The sequence below is a fragment of the Aythya ferina genome (assembly GCF_964211825.1).
Source record: "Aythya ferina genome assembly, chromosome: 29".
Taxonomy (NCBI): Eukaryota; Metazoa; Chordata; class Aves; order Anseriformes; family Anatidae; genus Aythya; species Aythya ferina.
In genome coordinates, this window is record NC_140326.1 from 831742 (window position 1) to 853489 (window position 21748).

Below are 21748 nucleotides of genomic sequence, written 5' to 3' on the forward strand. Positions count from 1 at the left end.
GGGCCGCTGCCCATGAGGGGAGGGAGGAGACGGGAAGACGGGAAAACGTCGGCTGCCGGGCGGTGTCCGTGCGCCTGGCTGCAACGGGAAACCCTACACCGCGGCCGGGGGGGACAAAGCGCCGCGCTCGCCCCGTATAAAACCCCGCGGGGGGCCGCAGCCACCCGCAGCCGAGCGGGGTAAGTCGGGGTCGCTGCCTCATCCCCATCCCGTCCCACAGCGGTGTTTGGGGCCTGCACGGTGCCACTGCTTCCTGGTGTCCTGCTGCCCTGGCTGCCTCCGTTTGTGGGATGGCAGGGCTGTCCCCAAATGGCTGTGCCCTCCCCGCAGTGATGCTGGGGGTTTGGGAGGGGGGGTCTGGATCCCTAGCGCGTAATGGGGCAGCCCCCAGCTGCACTGGGACTCGGCTCTGCAGGGCTGAGGCTGTGCAAACTCGCTGCACCCCGGGCTGGGGAAGGGCAGGGGTCCCTTAACCCATGCAGCCCCCTCCAGCAATCACATTCCCGGGATGCTCCTTCCCCTCCCACCCCCTTCTTGGCTCTGCAGCCCCCAGCCCCCCCCGGCACGCCATGGCCACGGGTGAGCTGACCGAGCTGGAGCGGGCCATCGACACCGTCGTCACCGTCTTCTTCACCTACGCGGGGAAGGAGGGCAGGAAGGGGACGCTGACGGCCGAGGAGTTCAAGGAGCTGGTCCAGCTCCAGCTGCCCAACCTGATGAAGGTGAGGGTCAGGGCAGCGTGAGGGGTGCAACTGGGGGGGCTGGGTGGTTCCCACGGAGCCCCCAGTGCTCAGCGGCTGCTCCGGTTACCCTGGGGTTTGCCAAGGGTGGAAAAGCAAAAGTAAAAGTGGAATTTGGGTGGTGCAGGAAGGGTCCAAGCTGCTGCAGGTGGAGGTGTTCTGCTGGTAGGGGGGCGGAGAGGACCGATGCTGTCTGTCTGTCCATCCATCTATCTGTCTGTCCCTCCCATTACCCCATTCTGCACCACCCTCAGCTGGGCTGGGGGCTCCCTGCCGCGGGGGATGCCCCTGACTTGAGCCCTGTTTGGGGACAGGGACGGAGGTGTCCCCTGGTGGTGGCAGCCCTGGCTCTTCCGTCCCCACCCTGCTCACTGGGGACCTGGGGGAGATCTGAGCCCCCCCTGCCCTCCCCACAGGACGTCCCCTCCCTGGAGGAGAAGATGAGGGAGCTGGATGTGAACAACGACCAGGAGCTGAAGTTCAGCGAGTACTGGAGGCTGATCGGCGAGCTGGCCAGGGCCATGCGGAGGGAGAAAGCGGAGAAGAAGAAGTGACGGGGACGGGGGGACACTTGGGTGACACGATGCTAATAAAAGAGGTTTCCCCGAGCATGGGCATCGCTGCCGTTCTTAGCGGGAGGCTCCGGTGCGAGCAGCCCATCTCCCTGTTGGGCCCATCCATGCCACGAGCAGGTGGGGCCGTTCCCAAAGTGCCCTGGTGCTGGTCTGGCTTGCAGGGTCCCACCCCGCACCCTGTGGGGTCACGCAGAGCAGCCCCAATGGGTGGCAGAATGCATCTGGGGCTGGCGGGGTGCTCAGGACCACCTCCAGCAGCACCGCTGCGATGGCTGCTGGTGGCGGCCACCTCCAGGACACCAACATCCATCTGCTCCAGGGTCACCTGGGGATGCGTCCCCTCGATAAACCACACGCCGGGCTCAGCATCTCCAGCTGAGCCCCCAGCCCTGGCGTTCAGCTCCCCCGTCCCCCAAGAAGGCTGGGTGGCGGTGCCATCCCCTCGGCGGGGTGACGGGTGCCCCGTCCCTGAGCCAGCCGGTGCCCGGTGGCCGTTCCCACGCGGCGCTGCGTGGCCGTGCCGTGCCGGATGGGGATGGGGAGCGCTCGGTGTGGCCGGGAAGGAGGCGTTTCCCAGCCCCACGCTGGCCCGGGGCCAGGCTCCGAAATGAGCCGCCTTGCACCACACCGTGCGCAGGGAGCTCCCACTCACACCTCCCTGGTATAAAACCCCGGTGCACCGCAGCCCGCTCATACCTGGGACAGCCCTCGGAGCAGGTAAGTGGCCTGGCCGCCTCCACGGGGAGGGGGTCCCCGTGCCTGGGGGTCTCACCGCCCCCGCTTTGCTCCCACGCTTGGCTTTGCCACGACTTGCTGCTGGAGCAGGGACGCTCCCATCTCCGGGACATGTCCCGGCAGCTCAGCGCATCCCAGGGCGCCTTCCTCGCCCCGACGCAGAAGGAGGGGAACCCCCCCCAAACAAGCAAGAGCTGAAACCCGACTTTCTCCCCTCCCCCACCAGCTCCCCAAGACCCCGTCGGAGCAGACAGCCCCACCGAGGGACCCACAGACCCCACGAGGAGCAGCATGGGCCAGTGCAACTGCCGCAAGAAGCGCAAGGTCCTTGAGCGACGCCGCGGCACCGGGAGGGCCGGGAAGCCGTGGGGCATGGGGGGGGACCCCATGTGTCCCCCATCCCTCGGAGCATGGGGTGCCTCTGAGCAGTACGGCGGGGCCGAGGGCCACCCCTAGGATGAATTTGGGGTTTGGAGACGCTGCCCCGGGCTTGGGCACCTGGTGCCAGGGGTTTGAAAGCTTGGGGAACCCAGGCGGCTTTCTCCAGCTCCTGCTGAGCCACCCTGCTCCTTGCAACCTCTCCGAGGATGCCCGATGTCAGAAAGTCTCCTGCTTCCCTCTGCTTTCAAACTGGAGGCACCCACCCCATGTGTCGGGGGGGGGCTCTCGCCGGGCGCTTTGCACCTGCGGAGGATTTGGGGCCGGGGCGCGGGGCTGAGGCTCTGAAGATTGCTGGTTTCTTCTCTAATGGCCATCGCCTGATGTGGTTTAAAGGTGTTTCGAGGGGAAACCACAGCGCCGGGTGAATCACCGTCGTTTCCCTTCAGTTCCAGCTTCGCTTAATTAGCACGAGTGGTCGGGCAGCTGCGTCGGGCCGGGTCGCACCCCCCCAAGGCTGGGGCTGGGGGGCTGCAGCCCCCGTGGGATGGGAGGAGGGCGGCCACCATCCCGCCGTGCGCCCGGGCACTGACTCACACCTCCATCTGCCGCTTGTGCAAAGGAGAGGAAGAACCAGTCCGGACGGCGGCGGCGGCCCCCGCGCCGTGGGTGTAGCGCCCGGAGACGCTGGGGCGGCTGGGCAGGGAGAGATGGGGGGGACAGACCTGCCGGGGGGGTCGTTTTGGGGTGTCGTGGCCGCACAGAGGGGTGTCGTGACCGTACGGAGGGGTATGGCGGCTGTGTGAGGGTATTGGGGGCGTGCAGGGCCTGGAAGGAGGGGTCTTATATATGGAAAGAGGGGTCCTGCATCTAAAAGGTGGGGTCCCACATCTGTGTTGGGGGGTCTTGTGTCTGTCCAGGGGGTCTCACAGCAGCGTGGAGAGGTCTTGCGTCTGTACGAGGGTCTCAGGTCTCTGCAGAGGGGTCAGCATCCATACGAGGTGTCCCACGTCTGTACGAGGGGTCCCACTTCCGAACGGGGGGGTGTTGTGTTGATAAGGAGCTTTTTTAAATCGGCGTGGGGGGGTGGAACATCTACAGGGAGCGTCAGCACATCTGCTTGGGGGTGTCACATCCATCTCAGGGGTGTCCCATCATCCATCCCGGGGGTCTCCCCTCCATCCTGGGGGTCTCCCCTCCATCCTGGGGGTCTCCCCTCCATCCCGGGGGTGTCCATCTGGTACCTCACCGTCTCTCCCCCCCCTTGCAGGACTGCCAGGAGCTCACCGACGTGGAGCAGGCCATCGAGACCGTCATCAACCAGTTCCACTGCTACGCCGTGAAGGGGCAGAAGGAGTACCTGACCCCCAACGAGATGCGGGAGCTGGTGGTGCAGAAGCTGCCCCACTTGGGGAAGGTGAGGGCAGAGCCTGGGGACAGCGAGGGGGGTCTGGGTGGACGTGGGACCCCGCATCCCCATCACCCCCCTGATGCTTTTTCTGCCCGCCCCGCAGTGCGTCGGCCCGCTGGATGAGAAGATTGAGTGCATGGGAGACCCCGACGAGGCCAAACTGGAGTTCGGAGAGTACTGGGACATGATGGGGGACGCGGCCAAGGGCTGCCGGAGGAAGTAGAGGGCATCGGGGGACGAGAAGGCGCCCGAGGCCTCGGGCTCTGCACCGCGATGAGGTCCCGGCGGCTGCGTGGTTGCAGGTCCCCCGGCCCCGGAGCGTCGCAGCGAGAGGGACTTTGCTCCTTTCCCCACCCCCCCCAAATCCCTTCGATGTGGGGGCTCCGGGCCAGCCCCGATGTCGCCGTTGGTGGCCTGGGCATAGTTTCTGCTCCCACCCTCCTGGACCGGGGGCACGATGCCTGCGCTGCTCAGTTTTTGGGGTGCTGCGCGAGGCTCCCCACCTGCCCCTGGCTGGCAGCCGGGCTCGGGGCTGAGCTGGTGGCGGGTTGTTATCAGCTTGCGTCACTTGCAACCATTTTTGTATAAATTAATAAAGGAAAAATGGAAAAAAAAAACCACAAACAAACACAGCCAGGATGGGGAGACCTTGTTTTTTTGGGGAGAAGGGGGAGCAGGGAGGGATGGGACTGTGGTGCTGAGCGAGCATCGCTCGCTCCTGGGTTGTGCAGCCCCAGTGCGGAGCACGAGGGTGCAAGGGGTGCTGCAGGTGTGCAAGGGGTCCTAGAAGTGTGCAAGGAGTGCTGCAGGCATGCAAGGGGTGCTGCAGGTGTGCAAGGTGTACTGTGGGCATGCAAGGGGTGATGCAAATGTGCAATGGGGTGCTACAACTGTGCACAGGGTTGCATGTGTGTGTGCACTGTGGGTGTGCACGGGGCTGTGGGTGTGTGCACGGGGCTGTGGGTGTGCAGGTGCCCATGTAGTGGCATGGCCCATGCCCGTGGTCTTCATTTGGGGACCCCACAAACACAGCAGGGCTGTGTCACCCGCACCCTGAGGGATTTGGGCACGAGGGAGCCCAGAGGAGCCCCGAAATCTTTGGGTTTGGAAAGGGCCAGGAGCTGTGGGTCCAGTGAACAGGATCCCACCTGGGCTGGGTGAGCGTGGGATTTCCGTGTAATTGCAGCAAATTAGGAAACAGCAAGTGCCACAAAGCGGTGGCTTCCTAGGACGGAGCAATTAGCGCAGGCAACGAGAGCTTGGAGAGTGAAGAAATGGGTTGGAGAAGGTGCAGGGCACCCACCGAGCCTGGCCATCCACCTTTCCTTGCCATGGTCCCATCCAGGTTGTGTGGAACCATGGTTTCTGCTGAGCTCCATGTCCTCGAGGAGCCCATGGGCAGCCCTACATGGGGACAGGGATGGGGACAGGGATGGGGACAGGGATCGGGATGGAGATGGGGTCCCTAATGGGTGCAGGGGGTGCGGGCACCATCTCCACACCTCTGTCACTGTGCACTTTGTGCTCTGGGGAGACAAAACGATGAAATACCCCAAACCCTGGAGAAAAGTGATGAAACCTGAGGCCAGGCTGGGTGGCCGGTCCTCCCAGGCTGGCGGCCGGCACCGCCACCGCGACTCGGCCGCGGCCACCCTCTGTCTCCTCTCACCTTGGGGTGGATTTCACAACGAGAATGACTATTTATTGTTCCTGCCTTGGAAATAAATACATGGAAATTAAGCCGAGAGGTGTGGTGTGCATTTAATTAGAGACAGGAAATGTGTCAAATGGTTGGGGTGATGGGAGGGGAAAGGGGAGCCAGGGCTCCTGGGTGCTCTCCCGGCCGTGGGAGTGGGGACTCCAGGCTTCTGGTTTGGCGACCCCAGCGTGACGATGCGCTGTCGGGAGGACGGCGATTCCAGCGGCGTGAGCCATCCTTGATAAGTATCTGTTGGACCTGGAAAGTCCTCGCAGGTGGCAGAAAACAGCTCAGCCCGCGCCGGTGACCCTCGGTGACTCAGCGGTGGCTGGGCATGCGTGTGAGCCACGCGGCGAGCCCCGAGAAACGCAGCGGGGCTGGTGGCTGCCGTGTGCAGGGGCACAGCGGGGTTATTTTGGTCCCCACAAGCCTCGTTGGTCCCCCTCTGCAGAGGGTCCCATGGGGCAGAGCCTGCCAGCAAGAAGCCCAGCTGCCCCTCGCCCTCCAGCTGGTGGGACGGGGGGCAGAAGAAGCTTGTGGGGATAAGCGGGCTGGCTGGGAACTGTCTTGTGATGGGTTTGGGCCCTACGTGGCTGCTCCGAGCGCACGCACACGCCCTTGGATGCCTTGTAAAAATAAGGGCCTGGATGCGGTTGTGACATCTGCCAGGCACAGGAGGGTAATGAAAGCCCATGATTCAGAGGTGAGCTGTTTGCCTGCAGGGTCGGGGAGGGATTCCCACCCTCCTGGGATATTGCAGCAATGACACCCGAGCACCTCCACCGAGGACGGCTTTGCTTCCTTCCCCCCGAGATTAGGAAGAAGAGGGCTGAGAGCGGGGATGACACACGCACTTTTTCCGGGACTGGTGTCCCAAAGAGTAAAGGTCCCCAGAGAGCAAAGGAAAAAGCGTGGGTGGCTCCTGCCTGGGCTCCATCACCTCCTATTTTGCATCCCTAAATGTGCAGCTCCCCAAACCTCCTGTATCTAATCTGGGCATCACATCACCGCGCCATTGCTCCGGCCGACACACAGGGGTACAATTTACTGGCCCGATTAATTATGGATGTGAGTTTACAAGCACAGCTACCAGCACCTTATCTATCCCCGTGTATCTGGAGATGGCTGAGAGCTGGATATGGCCCTGCTTGGGGCTGGCGCTTGTGCTTCCAGGGCCCTGATGTAGCAGAGACCACAAGGTGCTTTCACAGCATTGCCTTCAGAATGAGCAAATTTGGTTCAAATAAATACTACTCCAATAAATACTACTCCCCACCTCGCTATGAACCTCTCACACCATGCTGGGGGAAACATGGGGCTGGGAGAGACAGCGTGCCTGGGATTGGGGGTCCTTGGGCTGGCTCCCATGCGCCCACCGTCACCCCATGGCCATGGGGTGGGGGCTGCAGCCGCTGCGCCCCTGCTCTGCAGGGCCGGGTGTTGCAATCAACCCGAGCTGCTTCCAGGTGAGCCCCGGCCTGGGAACGCCCTGGGAACGTCAGGGAGGGGCGGGAGCCTCTTTAAAACCCGTCTGGGCCCAGGGCATGGGTGCAAGGTGAGCGGCGAGCGGGCGGCACCGGCTCCCACTGCCTCTGCTGCCAAAGGCGGTGACAGACGGACAAAGCAGGACCCACAGACGGGGCCAGGTAAGGCGCCGAGCCCAGGATGGGAAAATCGGCGCCTGCTCCCATGGGGGGGGAACGTTCAACCGGGATCCATGCTGGGACGTGCGGCCGCAGGTTGGGTGGAAATCCCCCGAGCCCTTCGGCAGCTCCACGCGCGCGGGGCTGGGGTGGAGGGGATGGAGAGCTCGGCAGGGGGGGGCTTGTAGGGGGCTGGCCCCCAGGAAGGGGAATTTTCCCCCCTGGTGCACCAACTGCAATGCCAGAGCCATGGGTTGGAGCTGTGGGAGGAAGGAGAGGGAGAGGAGAAAGCAGAAACCATGGCGGCGGGAGCGGAGCAGTCGACGAGCCCCGTCTTGCCCTCCTGGCGTCCCCATGCCCCAGTGTGGTGACAATATCCCACTACGGGTCCCTCACTATGGGGACAAGGTCCCTGAGCCCCAAACTGTCCCCAGGGGTGCATGGCAGGGCCGGGATGGTGCCGTGAGTCAGTGGGGAAGCAGGAGCTGTGGTGCCCCGAGGACGGGCTGGGTGCAGGCGGCTGGGGATGGGGGACCCCAGCGTGGGGTCTGCACCTGGGGGATGCAGGGGATGGGTGTGCTGGGGTCTGGTTAATTTGTGGTGGTATTTAATGACCAAGGACAGGGAGGGGATGGAGATGAATGTCTGCGGTGAGTGGCTCTCGTGGGGACGTGATGAGCATTGCTGCTCACAGCAGGGCCTGCTGCCAGCACTGGGTCCCCCTTCAAAACCCAGCCCCAGCCCGGGGAGTGGGTGGCACAGGGCTGTGGCACCACAGGACGGCAGAGGAATGGGGATGGCTCCTGGGGACCCTTCTGCGATGAGGAGCACCTCATGTCCCTTGTCACCACCCCGATGAGCCACCGTCCTCAGTGTGGGGCTGAACTGGGGATGGTGGGTGCAGAGAGAGGTGGATTTGGGGTGCAGGGGAGCCAGGCTGGAGCTGGGGATGGCAACGAGCCACCCCTTGGGGTGGATTCCTCCAAGGCTGGTCGGCGTTGCACCCAAGGTGTAAATGTTGGTGTAAATCAGCATTGCAAAAAGGAGCGGCAGCGCCGTGCCCCAGCTCGCCCTGAGCCCCTGCTCCGTGCCCCGGCTGGGGCAGGAAAGAGCCAAGGCCGGACGAGGCGACGCAGTTCCCGTCCCCGCCCGTGCGCATCCTGCCCAGGACGCGGATGCTGGACCCCGTGACGGTCACCGTCCCGTTGGGTTCCTCCATAGGAAGGGGCTTCCTGGCTTGGAGCAGCCGGGGGGGCGCAGAACAAGGCTCGGACACCCCGTTCGCAGGCAGGGTAGGAGCGTGGGATTTGGGGAAACCCTTGGCTGATGGGGCCCAGACCTGCTCAGTGGGACGCCCCAGCCCAAGAGCCCCGCCGGGGTGTTCCCGGCACCGTGAAGCAAGAGGAAGGCCGGCCGGTAATTCCTGCCCTTGTGCCGCCGCCGTGCGCCTGCTCGCCCGCCGCTCCCAGCCCCATTCCTCCCTAATGAGCCCTGGGAACCGGGCGCCGCGGTCCGGGTGCTGCGGGGCCCTGGCGCCATAATTGCCTCCCCGTCCCACGCGCGGGGGCGGCTGCCCCGGGGGGGCAGGCGGGGCAGGTGCTGCCTTTTTGGGGTGATGCAGGGAACAGGGCACCCGGCTTTGCGCCGTCCCATGGATTCCTCTCTCGTTGTGCACCCTGATGGCACCATGAGGCTCGCGGGTGGCCTGGTGACCCCCGATCTTTTACAGCCTCCCCCCAACCCTGGTCCCTGCAGGTGACCGCAGGCGGCGATGGCAGACTGCACGGAGCTGGAATGGGCCATCCAGGTGCTGGTGAACAATTTCGACAAGTACTCGAGCCGCTGCTGCTGCCGGAAGCCGCGGCGCATCAGCAAGAAGGATTTCCGCAAGATGCTGAGCTGTGAGCTCAACCACATGCTGACGGTGAGGCCGGGCGGCGCGGGGACACGTGGGGGCCAGCTCCTGCCGCACATCTGGGGTCCCCCCCACCTTGCACCCGTCCCTTCCCCAGCACCAACATCTCCGCTCTCTCCCGCAGGACACCGGGAACAGGCGGGCGGCCGACAAGCTCATCTGCGACCTGGACGAGAACAAAGACGGGCGCATCAGCTTCGAGGAGTACTGGACCTTGATAGGCGGCATCGCCAGCCCCATCGCCCACATCATCCGCCAGCAGGAGCAGAGCATCAAGCACACCAAGTAGCGGGCTGCCCTCCCCACCCGGACCCCCCCGGGCTCAGCCCCTGCTTCTCCACGGCCCCCTGCTTCTCCCCCGCTGCCGAGCCCCTGCTTGTCCCAGAGCATCCCAGCCTCCTGCGGCTTTGCCTGGGCAGGCAGAGCCTTTGTGATGGAGTGAAGGGGTGTGAGGCTGGCACGGGGGGCTCCTCCTCGCCCCATCCCTGCCCTCTTCCTCCCCCCTCGGAGTGTCCCATCCTTGCTGGGATGCTGGGTGAGAAGCACAGGGAAAGGCTTCCCCGCATCTAGGGCATGAATGCTGTCTGTTCTCAGCCCTGCTGGGAGAAACCCCATCGCAACCGGCACCCCCTCTTCCCGCGGAGCCCCCTTCTCCCCGTCACCGTGTCGGGATCTCCCTGGGGAACGGGCTTGCCCCTGCCTTTCCCCCCCGCCCCAGCTGGTGAAGGGTCTGCCCTGCCTGCTCCTTCGGGCTCGGTGCGCCTGGGCAAGGCCGTGCGGTTATTTATTGCAGCAATAAAGTTTGGAGGAGCAGCGGGGGCACGCTGAGGCTGGCCTTGTAGGGACGGGGTGGTGGTGGTGGGGGAGGACGGAGGATGGGGTCTGCCCTGCCCCTTGTCACCCAGTAACGCCCCATTTGGCTCGCCCGGTGCCTGGGGCTGCGCGCACCACCGCGAGGTGTCAGCAGACACCGCAACACCCCCGGCGCGGCCGTCGGGTGCTGCCACCGTGCGTCCCCTTGCAGGTCCCCGAGCAGCCTCGGATCACGGCACCCCCAATCTGTGCACCCCAAGGGCACGGCCACCCCGGGGACCCCCAGCTGCGCGCTGCGCCTGGGTGCAGCTCAAACCCTGCTGGGGACGGGGACGCTGCGCACCCGGGGCCGTCCGTGCTGACATCGCTCCGCGACGCCCACGGCGCTGGCGAGGAGCCCGAGCCCTCTGCCTGCTGGGGATTTTCCACCGGGAGGGGATTTGGCTGCAGGGCTGCGAGTGGGGAGGTGGCCCCTGAGCTCCCCCGGGGGTGTCCCCGCGCCCCCCTCCGTGTCCTACAGCACGTGGGGTGGCAGCACCTCAGAGCCGAGACCCCCGTTCCCATCCAGCCCCCCGCTCCCCTGGGCATCTCCAGCTCCCACCTCCTCCCTGTCCCCCCACAATGAAGCTCCCCCCTTCTTGCCACGCAGGACTGGGGTCCCAGGGTGGGTTTTGGGGTATGGCGGGTGGGTTTTGGGGTACCCCGTGGGAGCCGTTGCCGTCGGGCAGGGCCGGGGCTGAGTCACGGTGCAGGAATCCCGCTGGGGCGAGGGCAGGGCCGTGACTCATGGTGCTGGTTGCGGGGCTGGGCTGGGCGCTGTGCCCGGCTGCCTGCACGGGATCCCAGTGCCGCAGCGGGGTGGGGGGCATCCGGCCCCCAACGCCCCCGTTTTGGAGGCAGAAGGGCTGCGGTGCGTAGTTAGGGCTGTCCCCCTGTGCTTCGTGGATGCTTCCCTGCGTGGGCAGGGGTGCTTTGTGAGCGACAGCTGCACCCCGGGGTGCTCCTCCTGGAAAGCCTCGGGTGCTTTGGGTGGCACCATACGGCAGGCGGGGAGGGGAACGATGAGGACAGGGCTGCCAGGCTCCACAGCTGGTCCCCGTTTAGGGACCACGTTCCCGTCCCCGTGTCCCCAGCAGCAACAGCCACGGGCAGCCTGTGCCTGCTGCTCTCCCAGCTTTGGGGTTCCCCAGCCTCGAGGCACCCATGGGTGGCAGGAGGGTCCTGGGGGGTGAAGCTGACCCCGAGCACACACACCCACACCCACCAGGAACTCCTCAGCTCCGGCTCTGCCAGCCCTGGGTGCTGGGTGCGCGCCCGAGGCCACCGCAGGGCGAGGTGCCAGCGCAGGTGGCTGCGGTTCTCGTCCCTCCTTGGGAAATCAGGGCTTGGCCAGATCCGTCCTCCTGCCCCTGGGTGGCCAGGGCCTGTCCCCAGCATGTTTTGGGGTCTGTGGGACCCACCCCATTCCCCTCGGGGACAAGCACTGCCAGGCTGTCATAAAGGTTGACACAGCCCTAAGGATTTGCAAGACTCCAAAAAAAGCCCCAAATGTGTATTGCCTGTGGTCCTCTCCAGCCACCAAATCTCTGGGAGGAGGAAGACCTCCAGAGCTCAGCAGAAGGCATCCAGGAGGACCTGAGAAAGCAAAAAGCCCCCCAGAAGGACCCCCATGAAGGAGAAGGGTGGCTGGGGTCGTCCTAGGGCTGTCCCCCCTAAGTCCCCACCCCTGGTGGCAGGGCTGGGAGAAAAGTCCAGGCTGTGGAGACACCACCAGTAGTGACATCTCCTGGCCAGCACCCAGAGCAGGGAAAAGCCTCCCCTGTCCCCATGCCAAGAGCCATATGGGCTCCAGGAGCTCTGCACAGCCCCCCACTGCCGCTGTCACCCTGCGCAAGCACTCAGGGCAGGGGGGTGACAAGTGCCAGCTGAGCTGGTGGAGCTGCCCAACCCCACAAGCTGAGCCCCACCAGCACCCTCACGCCTTTCCCTGCTGCCCAGAGAGATGTGAGGCTGGGGCTGGGCTCTCTCCCCCCCCAAAAATGGGCTCCCCATCTGCCCAGGCCACCTGGCTACGGTGATGCCCACCTGTGCGGTGCCGTCCCTGACCCCGCCATCCTCCCCCTCTGCTGATGGAGGACCTGGAGGGTGAGGAGGACAACGCGGTGGACTTCAGGTGGTCCTCTGGCTTCTTGGGCTGTCTCAGCGTGCACAGCAGTGATATCTGGGCCGATGCCTCCTGCCCTGCTGATCCTCAGCCTGTGGTATGGATAAAACCGCTGCCGCCTCCCCAGTCCCTAGTTCGTTTGCGCTGGTTTGTGCTGGGGAGACTGGGGCCACTGAGCAAGCGCCCAGAGAGCTGCTGGCAGCAGTGGCTTAGTGGGGACACAGGCTGGTGTCCCACTTTTTGTGGTGACCCTGTGGGGTGCCCCATCCCTCCGTGTGCTCCTCGGCCCCCAGCAGCACCCCCTCAGCACCTCTCACTAATGGCATCACGCGGTTCGTTAGGCAAAAATGAGGTGTGGGTGAAACCTCCAGCTGGGAAAGCCCCAAGGCGAGGGGCTGTGCTGGGCAGAGCTCCCCCAGATGGGCTATAAACACCCGGCACGTGGTGGCTGCAGCACCCCAGCGGCTACAGCACCCCGGCGACTGCAGCACCGACCCCGGTGAGTCCCTTTGTGCCCCAAATTTGCCCTCCTGATGAAATTCACCCAGCGGTTGCTGCACCCCAAAACAGCCCCCTGAGAGGTGCTTAGCATCCCGGGTGGATTCGAGCAGGGTGGGTGGGGGGACGGGTCCCAATCACCCCCTGACACCGTCCCCGGGGCTGTCCCCACGCAGGAGGCTGGCGATGGCGTGTCCCCTGGAGCAGGCGCTGGCCGCGATGGTCACCACCTTCCACAAGTACTCGGGGAAGGAGGGCGACAAGTACAAGCTGAGCAAGGCCGAGCTGAAGGAGCTGCTCAACAAGGAGCTGCCCAGCTTCGGAAGCGTAAGTGGCCTTGGGATCACGGCGCTGCCCAGCCCTACGGTGCCCGGGCATTGTACCAGCCCCGGGGTTTCCCATGGAGCACGGGGCAGGCCCAGGTGGTCTCCGAGTTCCCCCAAAGCCCACCCCATGGATGCAGCCCCGTGCTCCAGGGACCTGGGCTGGAACAGGCTCAGAGCGAGGGGAAACTTGGCTTTGCTTACACCCACTGAATATTTTCATTGGCAAAGTTGTGCTCCGATTTCAATGTTTTTCTCCCTCTTTTTTATTTTATTATTTTATTATTTTTTTTAAATTTTATTTTCCACTTCCCTTTCTGGCATGTGGTTTAAATTAGGAGGGGGGCGGAGGCACAGCTTGTTAACAAAGCTTTCTCGGAGAGGCAGAGGCGGATTTGCTGCACACCTCAGGTCCCAGGAAAGCCACTTGTGCCTCCGCGTGCCACCTCCTTCTGACAACACAGGGAAAGCCCTCCTGCAAACAGCCGGGAGCAAACTAGAGCCTTTTGCATCCTTCCTTCCCCACCTGTACCCTCCAGACCCACTCACCCCTCCCCACTTTCTCCCCCTTGGCAGAAGCAAATGGACGAGGGGGAGTTCAGGAGGCTGGTCAACGACCTGGACCACGACAAGGACAGCGAGGTGGACTTCAAGGAGTTCGCCTGCTTCCTGGCCAGCGTGGCCATGGGCTTCAACGAGTTCTTCAAGGATGCCAAGCAGCCCCGCAAGAAGTGACCCTGGTGCCGTCGGTGGTGTTTTTTTTTTTTTTTTTTTAATAAAAACCTTCCCAAAGCCTCACCAGGGCTGCGTGTTGTGGGTGACTCACGCCTTCCCCCAGCCCGTCCTTCCCTCCGTGGGATTTTCCACGGTGCGGCTCAGCCCCCGGAGGCTCTTTTGGAAAAGTCTGAGCAAAACAGCTCCGAACTGCCTCCAGGCGAGTCGCTGAGATATCCCCCCACACACCCCAATTTGTCCCTGCTGTCCCAGGGGAGAGGTTTGGTGCGCATTTGTCCCCAAACAGGAGCTTCCTGAGCCGCGCAGGGCTTGTGGTCTGGCACGAGCTGCCCTGGGCAATGCAGATTTGGGGGGAGAGAAAGGTGGAGTGGAGGAACTGGGCAGGAACACACGAGGTCCATGCCACAAAGCCCAGAGCAGGCCCCGGTACCTGTGCAGGTGGAGATGAACCATGGCTGGGAGGCCACAGGAGCCCCCCTGGGCCAAGGATGAGCCCACCCTGGGGGGCTGCATTGCAAGGGATGGGCCCAAGACCCTCAATTTGCTGTGGGGTTATGGACAAGCAGCAGCACCCTGGGCACGCCAGGCTGTGATACCGGGCGGGCAGGATGGGGCTGGATGGGGCTGGCCCCCCCGCAGGCACGGCAAGTCCAGGCTGGTTTGCAGGAAGCATCGCAGCTGCTTCCAGCCGTCCCCAGCACCCCAAAACCCTGCAGAAAGCACCCTGGGTCCAAAAATCCACTGCAAAGCAGATCATGGCCCCTTCACAGCCCCTCAGTAAGCCCCCAAATCCTTCCTGAGCCCCCAAATCATGGAACCCCCCTGCCTCATTCCTCACCACGCCCCCCAAAACCTCACCAAGCCCACCAGCAGCTTCAGGCTTTGCTCGTCCCCTTCCCAGGGTCTTTAAAACCAGCCCCCAGGGGCTTCTGCCCTCTCCCAGTAACCTGCACCAGTTTGCACCTGCTCCTTAATGGGGAGACAAGGTTCAGGCTTGGGGATTTCTTTTCCCAAAATGGTTTTTGAGGAAGTGCCCGACCCTGGGAGATGCTTCATGGTGTTGGCTGAGGTTTTGTGTCCTGGGGTCTCATCCCCTGGTTTTCTCACTCTGGTCCCTGCAGTGCCAGGTGCCACCGTCCCCAGTGTGGTGCTGGGGACCCCAGGGGTGGTGTCAGCCCCCCCGTGTCACAGCGGGGGGCCGGCTCGTCCCAGGGCTGGGCTGTGCAACCCGCAGGCTCCCGGCTGTCCCCGCGGCTCCTCGGCACGTGCGCGGGACACGCAGGCACCGAAATAGCGCTCCGTTACACAACGGGGCGGCGTGCCGCGCTGGCCTCGCCGCTAGGAAACAGAAATCACTTGCAGGCGACTTGAGTTGAAAACAGAAAAAAAAAAAAAAAAAAAAAAAAAGGACAAAAGAAAAAGCCAAGCCCAAAGTCTTGGACAAAACCTGCTTGGGCTCGTGCAGCTCCGGACACCCCCGGAGATGTTGCCAAACCCTTTGTGCATGGCATCTCGTCCCCCACCAGCCTGCCACTTTGTCCAAGTTGTCCCCGTCCATCCCCAGGGGCACATTTTCCTCTTTCTAACCCAAACCAGCCCCTTGGCAGAGCACGGGGAGGAGGGTTTTGGGGGGGGGGGGGGGCCGGGGCTGCCCCCGGGGTTTCCTCTCCTCCTCCTGCAGCCAACGTGCGGCCAGGCGCCGCGGCAGCATTGGTGCCTGCTCATCCGCACGGCGAGGGGGGGGCCAGGCGGGGCTATAAATGCGGTGCCTTCCCGCTGCCTTGCTCCCACCCTGCCCCTCCTCGGCTGCTGCTTTGCGTTCGAGCTCTTGGTGAGTTGTTTTTTCCTGCGATGCTCCGGCCTCCCTCGCCCCGCCGTCCCTCCAGATGTTGCCTTCCAGATGCGTCTCCATCGAACCCCCAACGCTGACCCCCCTGGCTGAGCTTGGGGGCCACGTTTCCCCTCTGAAAGCTGCTGCCCACACCCCCGGCGTTGCTTTCTCCCCCTCGGGCATGGCTTTTTGCGGGGTTGCTCAGCGCCCATCCCAGGCGGCAACGCCCAGCCCAGCCGTTAGCGGGCAGGTGAAATTTGGGAGGAAACGGTGATGCACGGGGCGTGCCTGGGGACACCGCGCTCCGTCCTCACCCACTCTTGCAATCGGTGCCTCCAGGCTTGTTGGTGTCCCCCATGGCGTGTCCCTTGGAGCAGGCGCTGGCCGTGATGGTCACCACCTTCCACAAGTACTCGGGGAAGGAGGGCGACAAGTACAAGCTGAGCAAGGCCGAGCTGAAGGAGCTGCTCACCAAGGAGCTGCCCAGCTTCATCAGCGTAAGTGTGGGGCTGCTGCGCCAGGGCCGGGGGTGCCAAGTCCTGGAGACCCCGGGGATGAGCCCCTTGATGCAAAAACCTCATTTTGACCCCTCTTCCCACCGGGCAGAAACAAACGGACGAGGCAGGCTTCCAGAAGCTGATGAGCAACCTGGACAGCAACAGGGACAACGAGGTGGACTTCCACGAGTATGCCACCTTCCTGGCCTGCGTGGCCATGATGTGCAACGAGTTCTTCCAGGGCTACCCCGACAAGGTGCCGCGCAAGAAGTGAGTGCGGGGACCCCAGCTGGGGCTGCACCATGCCCCCCTGCACCCCCTGACCCCCCCCAGCACCCTCCCACCGCGGTTCCAATGTTCTTTCAATAAAGATTGCTTTAAACCAAGCTCTCCGTGTGTTTGGCAAGGGGGGGTCTTGCTCTTGGGGCAGCGCGCCATGGTGCACGGAAAGCCCCGGTGGCACGTTGCGGGCATTGGACGATGCCCCGCAGCAAGGAGCGCTTTGGAGGCGGATTTTGGCACGGGATTTTCGGCAGCGTGGGCACCCCGTTCCTGTGAGCCCTCGCGCACTGCCTGCGGGCGCGTCCCCGTGAGTCAGCACCCTTTCGTTGCTTCGGGCAGGGCTCAGCGGGAGCTTTCGTGGGGATTAACACCTCCGACCGCGCTGTGATAATGGGGACAGGTGGACAAATTTTGGCCAAAATCATTCAGCACTCACTGACCCAGTGTCTGGGAGCTCAGCCCCGCTGTGCGAGACACTGAGTGACACGGCTGATGCCAAAGGGACATGGTAGGGACATTCACTGGGGTGACTCATGGGGGGGTGAGGGTCTGTCCCCCCACCCCACTGCTCTGGGGGATATCCAGGACCCTCATCCCCTCGCCAAGTGAACCCTTGGGGAGTGGGGTTTCGGTCGTGTTCCCACTTGGGGTGGGGTTATGGCGTGCAGAGGAGTGGCTTCACCCATGCACCCAGCCACCCCCTGCCCCCCCCGGCATGGGAGGACTCAGCCCATGGCTATAAATGCGAGGAGGAGCTGCGCAGGCACAGCCCTCCCTCCCCGCTCCCAGATCCTGTCCTGCTCAAGCCGGTAAGTCTCCATTTCCTCCATTCCATCCCCTTTCCCCCCCCCTCATCAGACATCTGTGGCCGCCCCAGGGGTGCGCGCTGGGCTCCAGATGTGCAGCTTGCCCTGTCCAGATGTGGACCCCCCTCCCTTCCCTCCACTCCTGGAAGCCAGACCTTGGGCGGACAACTTCGCCCTGGCAAGGCAGCGGTGCCACGAAGGCTTCTGCCCATCCAGCCCTAAATTCATGCCCTGCTTTCGCCCCCCTTGGTCCCCCCCAGCTGCTCCCCATGGGCCCAGCCTGTGTGCGGAGGCGGCCGGGAGCTGTGCCCCGTGAGTCACCGCAGCCACCAGCCTCGGCTTACGCAATGGCCTGGGATGGGGGGGACACGGGGCAGCCCCCTGCCCGACCCGGGATGGGGGGGGACACGGGACAGCCCCCTGCCCGCTCAGGGACAGACTCCAGGGCTATGCTGAGATGGGGCTGTGGGGTCTTTGCCCCCAGCCCGGCTGGCACAGGAGTGATGGGAGGGTTGCGGGACACCCCCGTGGGGACCGTGCCAGGGGGCTCCCCAAGTTGAGGGGCTGCTTGCTGAGCTTCCCCCATCCCCACAGCCCAGCCCACAGCCATGGCAGCCCCCCTGGACCAAGCCATCGGGCTCCTTGTGGCCACCTTCCACAAGTACTCAGGGAAGGAGGGTGACAAGAACACCCTGAGCAAGGGCGAGCTGAAGGAGCTGATCCAGAAGGAGCTGACCATCGGGCCGGTGAGTGCGACCCCCCCTCTGCCTTCTCCTCGCAAGCCAAGGGCGTCACCTCCCAGTGCAGGGAGGGACCTGGAGGGACCTGGGTGCAGGGACACCCCTGGGACAGGGGCAGGGGACGGGCGCAGTGGGAGGTGACACGGGGAATAACGTCACCCGGGGGAGTTGTGGCATAGCCCTGTCCCCACACCTACTTTTATGGCACCTGGTGTGAACGCTGCTTTGCCACGGGGTGGGGATATAACGGGGGACACACGTCTGGCTGGGTCCTGCGGTTCCCCCCCCAGCCCCACTCTGGGAAAGCACAGGGCAATGTGCCCCCCCTGCCCAGCACCCCGGCTGGTAACGGCTTTGTGCTTTTTGGGGCTGCAGAAACTGAAGGATGCGGAAATTGCTGGGCTCATGGACGACCTGGACCGCAACAAGGACCAGGAAGTGAACTTCCAGGAGTACGTCACCTTCCTGGGCGCCCTGGCCATGATCTACAACGACGCCCTGCTGCAGTACAAGTAGAGCTGAGCCGGCCGCCAGGGAGACACCCCCCCCCTCCCCAATGCCTCTCTGAGGTCCAATAAAATTTCTTTTTGTAAAGTTTTGCTGCTGCGTTTCGTAGTTGTTTTTGAACCTCAAATAAATTAAAAGCTCATGGACGGTGCTGATTTCACTTCTTTTTTTTTTCTTTTTTTTCTTTTTTTTTTTTTTTTGGGTATGCTGGGGGGAGGCAGCGAGGGGCTGCACCCTGTGCTCACGTCCCCGTCCCGTGTCCGTCATGTGCTGGCGATGCTCTTACTGCTCCCACCCCATGCTGCATCTTGGCAATGCAGGGGCTGGGGTTTGAGCTCTCTGTGCATCCCCCTGCCCCCAGATGGAGGGCATAGGGGTTGTTTTGTGACCCTGCCAGGCAGAGCTCACCTGAACATCTGCATCAGGGAAAGGAATGTATAAGCAGCCCTCCGGGCTTGGTGCAGCACTGTACTCACATCCCAGAGGCATGGGAAGGGGTCTCCCCACATCCGCCCCGATAATCCCTTGGCCCTTTTGGCGCCTGCTTTGCAATTTGTCACTCTTTGAAGCTGGCACAATGCCATTCACGAGCATCCAGGTCCTCCCACCTCTCTTGCACCGTCACTGCCCTGTCCCTGTCCCTGTCCCCACAGGGCTGTGCTGGCTCCAGCCCCACAGCCCTGCAGCAGGCGGCAGCACCCATGCTGCATGGGGCAGGCTCATGGGTTGTGCCAAGGGCAACCCATGGCACGTCAGGTGGTGGATGGCGACAGGAGGACCTGCGGTGCATGCATGCCTCTTCTTGCCCGTCACAGGGCGTGTGCGTCCCCTCCCACCTCCCCACGTGGCACACACATGTCCCTTCACACCTCCCGGAGCCGCACATCCGTGTTCCTTCACACCTCGCCAAGTGGCACATCCGCGTCCCTTCGCATGTCTCTGCGTGGCACATCCTTGTCCCTTCGTGTGTCCCCCCGTGGCAAATCCGCATACCTTTGTGTGTCCCCGTGTGGCACATCCACGTCCCTTCACGTGTCCCCACGTCCCTCTGCGCCTCCCCGATGGCGTGTCTGTGTCCCATCACGTCTTTGTGAGGTGTGTGTATGCCCCTGGTCCTGCGCAGGCGGGACACAATTATTGCCAATTACTGTGAGGATTGCTGCTACGTCACCACAGACACCAGGGCCTGGTCGGACCCCCCTCCCATGGAGGTCGCACCCATCCTGCCCCACCATACAATCTGACCCTTTGTTTCACTCTTTTGCAACGCGTGCTTTTTCTGGAACCAGTTCCTCATGCTCCTGGAGCGGGACGTAGACGGGGAGAGGTTTCACCACCGCTGTCCTTCCCATCTCTCAAAATCCCTAAGGGGCATCACGGGCTCTTTGTGGTGCTGTTCCACATGAGCACAGACTTGGGGTGAAAATTTTGGGCATCCTGGGGTGCAGGCTTCCCCCGAGGTGGCCTTTCCTCCAACACATGCATGGTTCAGCTGCCTGCTGAACCAGACACAAGGAACCCCATGGGGTCTCCACGAGCTGTGGCATTTCTGTGACCCTGGAGGAGGTGGCGATTGCCAATAATCTTGGTAGTCATCAGGCAGCAATCACCTCTGCTGGGAAATGCCACCTAAGCACAGCTGGCAGGCTTCCGGCATGCCGGCAAGTCCTGATCTGCAATGTCTTCCTTGGCTGCCTGCGCTAGCTGTTAGGAAATGATGCGCCAGGGATGCTGCCTGTGATTTTGGAGAGGTGACCAGGGTGGGATGCATCCCCCAGCACCCACAGGTTGGCTCAAACACCCCATCTCCATCCAAAGCCAAACACTGGGGCCGACGTAGGAAGGAAGAACCACATTCCCATTGGGAAATACCAGTATCACCCCATGGAGACCCTCACCTGGCATATTTAATGCGCTCCGGAAAAATCCCTCTTTCCTCATCTCCACCAAGAACCCCAAGCCTGGGGAAACCCCTGTGCCGTCATGTATCCACTATTCCGGCTCCCCGCAAAGGTCTCTTTCAGTGTTTCCTTGTTTTGCACTAGCGAGTTTGGTGTGTCCCCTCCCTCATTAACCCCAGCAGCAGTTGGTTCCTGGAGACATGCAAGAAATTGCCGCCTGGGCGTGCTGCGTGCCGAGAAGCCTTGCACAATTCCCAAGGTTATCACCTCAGAGAAGATTTGAGGGTGTCACAAATCGTAGCTCAGGGAGGGTATAAAAGAGCCCTCTCCAGCACCGTGCAGCAACCGATCCTGCCCACTCCTCTCCTCACCATGTCAGCGTCAGAACAAGCCATCCCCAGGCCCACCACTCGGTGAGTAGCTCTTCTCCAAACAGGGGCTCCTGGAAGCAGCCAGAGCCCACCTTGAGCTCCTGGAGGGGATGGATATCCGTCTCCTCTAATAATGTTTTGCTGGTTTTCCTTCTTTAGCAAGACGAAGACTGACCTGGAGCTCGCTCTGGAGTGCGCCATCAACATCTACCACCAATATGCCATCAAGAACCCCCGGGATGACTTCCTGAGCAAGTCGGAGTTTACGCAGCTGTTGAAGGAGACTGCCAAGACCTTCCTCACCCGCACTGTGCCGGTGAGAGCTGTGCAGCTTGGGTCTCCTACTGCTGGCGAGAGCTTGCATGGGTGTTGGCTTCCTTGGGGCACGGGGTGGCCGAGAGCCTCCCAGAGGGGAGGGAGGGTTGATGGGGTTTTCTTGAAGCTGTGCTGTCCCTGCATGGACCCTCCCCAAACCGAGGTTCTTTGCAGAGATGAAGGGAATTGGAGAGCCCTGTGATGTAGCTGTGGGGTGGCAGGGAGCCCAGGGCCCCGCTGTGCGTCGGACTGACTTGTCCCCATTTGTCCTGCAGCCCAATATGTCCATCGATGACTACATAAACCAGCTCTTTACCAAAGCAGACAAAAACCGTGATGGTCGCCTGAAGTTCACCGAGTTCCTCACCACACTGAACCTTGCAGCCATTGATGCCCATAATAGGTCCCATGAGCCTAGCAGGGGCGAAGGCCCATATCCAGTTGGTGGTCATGACCATGGACATGACCATGGACATGACCATGGACACGGTCCCCGCAACTGAGGCTGTTCCCAGGGTGGCTGTGCCCACAGAATTGTACTCTTCCAGCAGCATCATCTCTTCCATTTGCCCACAAGCATATAACCAAAGCTGTGTTGTCTGCTTCTGCCTATGGCATTGAAATAAAATTTCTTTCTCCATGCACCAAATGCATCTGTGCTATGTATCCTGCATTCTCTGGGGGGATGTGATGTGTGCCCAGCTCAGCCCGCAGCCACGGGGGGTTAAATGCAGGTTGTAATGGGGAAGCAGTGGGACAGGGAAGGCAGGGGGGAGTCAGGCCACACATCCCTGCTTATGTCCTCTGGGACAGAGCAGAGCCACACGCCAGCTCACATGGGGTTGTTTCACATAGCAGGCTCCCCATCC

General features: G+C 62.9%; 7 protein-coding genes across 11 annotated transcripts; all 7 read left to right on the forward strand.

The window, feature by feature from the left end:
* The first annotated feature begins 36 nt into the window (after positions 1–36).
* On the forward strand, positions 37–4467 carry LOC311425223 (protein S100-A14-like). Its single transcript, XM_084500846.1, has 4 exons — positions 37–179; positions 2277–2374; positions 3699–3845; positions 3943–4467. Exons 2-4 carry the CDS (start codon positions 2342–2344, stop codon positions 4060–4062), a joined length of 300 nt encoding a protein of 99 aa, XP_084356972.1. The 5' UTR covers positions 37–179; positions 2277–2341; the 3' UTR covers positions 4063–4467.
* On the forward strand, positions 494–1349 carry S100A13 (S100 calcium binding protein A13). Its single transcript, XM_084500845.1, has 2 exons — positions 494–722; positions 1157–1349. The coding sequence occupies exons 1-2, from the start codon at positions 570–572 to the stop codon at positions 1292–1294; spliced, it is 291 nt and encodes a 96-aa protein (XP_084356971.1). The 5' UTR covers positions 494–569; the 3' UTR covers positions 1295–1349.
* Positions 4468–7054: 2587 nt separating the features above from the next.
* S100A16 (S100 calcium binding protein A16) lies at positions 7055–9909 on the forward strand. 4 transcript variants are annotated; one of them, XM_084500429.1, is made up of 3 exons: positions 7055–7184; positions 8937–9105; positions 9221–9909. In XM_084500429.1, exons 2-3 carry the CDS (start codon positions 8953–8955, stop codon positions 9383–9385), a joined length of 318 nt encoding a protein of 105 aa, XP_084356555.1. In that variant the 5' UTR covers positions 7055–7184; positions 8937–8952; the 3' UTR covers positions 9386–9909. The 4 variants fall into 4 exon arrangements, with proteins under 4 accessions (XP_084356555.1, XP_084356554.1, XP_084356556.1 ...); XM_084500428.1 differs by lacking the exon at positions 7055–7184 and adding an exon at positions 8347–8473; XM_084500430.1 differs by lacking the exon at positions 7055–7184 and adding an exon at positions 8348–8597.
* Positions 9910–12503: 2594 nt separating this feature from the next.
* Positions 12504–13961, forward strand: LOC311424915 (protein S100-A4-like). The gene is made up of 3 exons (XM_084500437.1): positions 12504–12572; positions 12748–12898; positions 13471–13961. Exons 2-3 carry the CDS (start codon positions 12758–12760, stop codon positions 13627–13629), a joined length of 300 nt encoding a protein of 99 aa, XP_084356563.1. The 5' UTR covers positions 12504–12572; positions 12748–12757; the 3' UTR covers positions 13630–13961.
* A 1405-nt stretch (positions 13962–15366) lies between these two features.
* LOC311424913 (protein S100-A4-like) lies at positions 15367–16343 on the forward strand. 2 transcript variants are annotated; one of them, XM_084500434.1, is made up of 3 exons: positions 15367–15460; positions 15800–15957; positions 16067–16343. In XM_084500434.1, the coding sequence occupies exons 2-3, from the start codon at positions 15817–15819 to the stop codon at positions 16229–16231; spliced, it is 306 nt and encodes a 101-aa protein (XP_084356560.1). In that variant the 5' UTR covers positions 15367–15460; positions 15800–15816; the 3' UTR covers positions 16232–16343. The 2 variants fall into 2 exon arrangements, with proteins under 2 accessions (XP_084356560.1, XP_084356561.1); XM_084500435.1 differs by lacking the exon at positions 15367–15460 and adding an exon at positions 15646–15710.
* Positions 16344–16572: 229 nt separating this feature from the next.
* Positions 16573–18384, forward strand: LOC311424912 (protein S100-A6). The gene is made up of 3 exons (XM_084500433.1): positions 16573–17048; positions 17640–17791; positions 18161–18384. Exons 1-3 carry the CDS (start codon positions 16982–16984, stop codon positions 18299–18301), a joined length of 360 nt encoding a protein of 119 aa, XP_084356559.1. The 5' UTR covers positions 16573–16981; the 3' UTR covers positions 18302–18384.
* Positions 18385–20478: 2094 nt separating this feature from the next.
* Positions 20479–21523, forward strand: LOC311424911 (protein S100-A12-like). The gene is made up of 3 exons (XM_084500432.1): positions 20479–20606; positions 20724–20880; positions 21155–21523. The coding sequence occupies exons 1-3, from the start codon at positions 20566–20568 to the stop codon at positions 21380–21382; spliced, it is 426 nt and encodes a 141-aa protein (XP_084356558.1). The 5' UTR covers positions 20479–20565; the 3' UTR covers positions 21383–21523.
* The last annotated feature ends 225 nt before the right edge of the window (positions 21524–21748 follow it).

Bases quoted from the DNA above. Each gene is read 5' to 3' on its own strand.
- S100A13 (XM_084500845.1), top strand. From the start codon at position 570: ATGGCCACGGGTGAGCTGACCGAGCTGGAGCGGGCCATCGACACCGTC. The intron at 723-1,156 runs GTGAGGGTCAGG...CCCTCCCCACAG, and splicing joins AGCTGCCCAACCTGATGAAG to GACGTCCCCTCCCTGGAGGA.
- LOC311425223 (XM_084500846.1), top strand. From the start codon at position 2,342: ATGGGCCAGTGCAACTGCCGCAAGAAGCGCAAG. The intron at 2,375-3,698 runs GTCCTTGAGCGA...CCCCCCTTGCAG, and splicing joins ACTGCCGCAAGAAGCGCAAG to GACTGCCAGGAGCTCACCGA. The intron at 3,846-3,942 runs GTGAGGGCAGAG...CCCGCCCCGCAG, and splicing joins AGCTGCCCCACTTGGGGAAG to TGCGTCGGCCCGCTGGATGA.
- S100A16 (XM_084500429.1), top strand. From the start codon at position 8,953: ATGGCAGACTGCACGGAGCTGGAATGGGCCATCCAGGTGCTGGTGAAC. The intron at 9,106-9,220 runs GTGAGGCCGGGC...TCTCTCCCGCAG, and splicing joins AGCTCAACCACATGCTGACG to GACACCGGGAACAGGCGGGC.
- LOC311424915 (XM_084500437.1), top strand. From the start codon at position 12,758: ATGGCGTGTCCCCTGGAGCAGGCGCTGGCCGCGATGGTCACCACCTTC. The intron at 12,899-13,470 runs GTAAGTGGCCTT...CCCCCTTGGCAG, and splicing joins AGCTGCCCAGCTTCGGAAGC to AAGCAAATGGACGAGGGGGA.
- LOC311424913 (XM_084500434.1), top strand. From the start codon at position 15,817: ATGGCGTGTCCCTTGGAGCAGGCGCTGGCCGTGATGGTCACCACCTTC. The intron at 15,958-16,066 runs GTAAGTGTGGGG...CCCACCGGGCAG, and splicing joins AGCTGCCCAGCTTCATCAGC to AAACAAACGGACGAGGCAGG.
- LOC311424912 (XM_084500433.1), top strand. From the start codon at position 16,982: ATGCGAGGAGGAGCTGCGCAGGCACAGCCCTCCCTCCCCGCTCCCAGA. The intron at 17,049-17,639 runs GTAAGTCTCCAT...CCATCCCCACAG, and splicing joins ATCCTGTCCTGCTCAAGCCG to CCCAGCCCACAGCCATGGCA. The intron at 17,792-18,160 runs GTGAGTGCGACC...TTGGGGCTGCAG, and splicing joins AGGAGCTGACCATCGGGCCG to AAACTGAAGGATGCGGAAAT.
- LOC311424911 (XM_084500432.1), top strand. From the start codon at position 20,566: ATGTCAGCGTCAGAACAAGCCATCCCCAGGCCCACCACTCG. The intron at 20,607-20,723 runs GTGAGTAGCTCT...TTCCTTCTTTAG, and splicing joins ATCCCCAGGCCCACCACTCG to CAAGACGAAGACTGACCTGG. The intron at 20,881-21,154 runs GTGAGAGCTGTG...TTTGTCCTGCAG, and splicing joins TCCTCACCCGCACTGTGCCG to CCCAATATGTCCATCGATGA.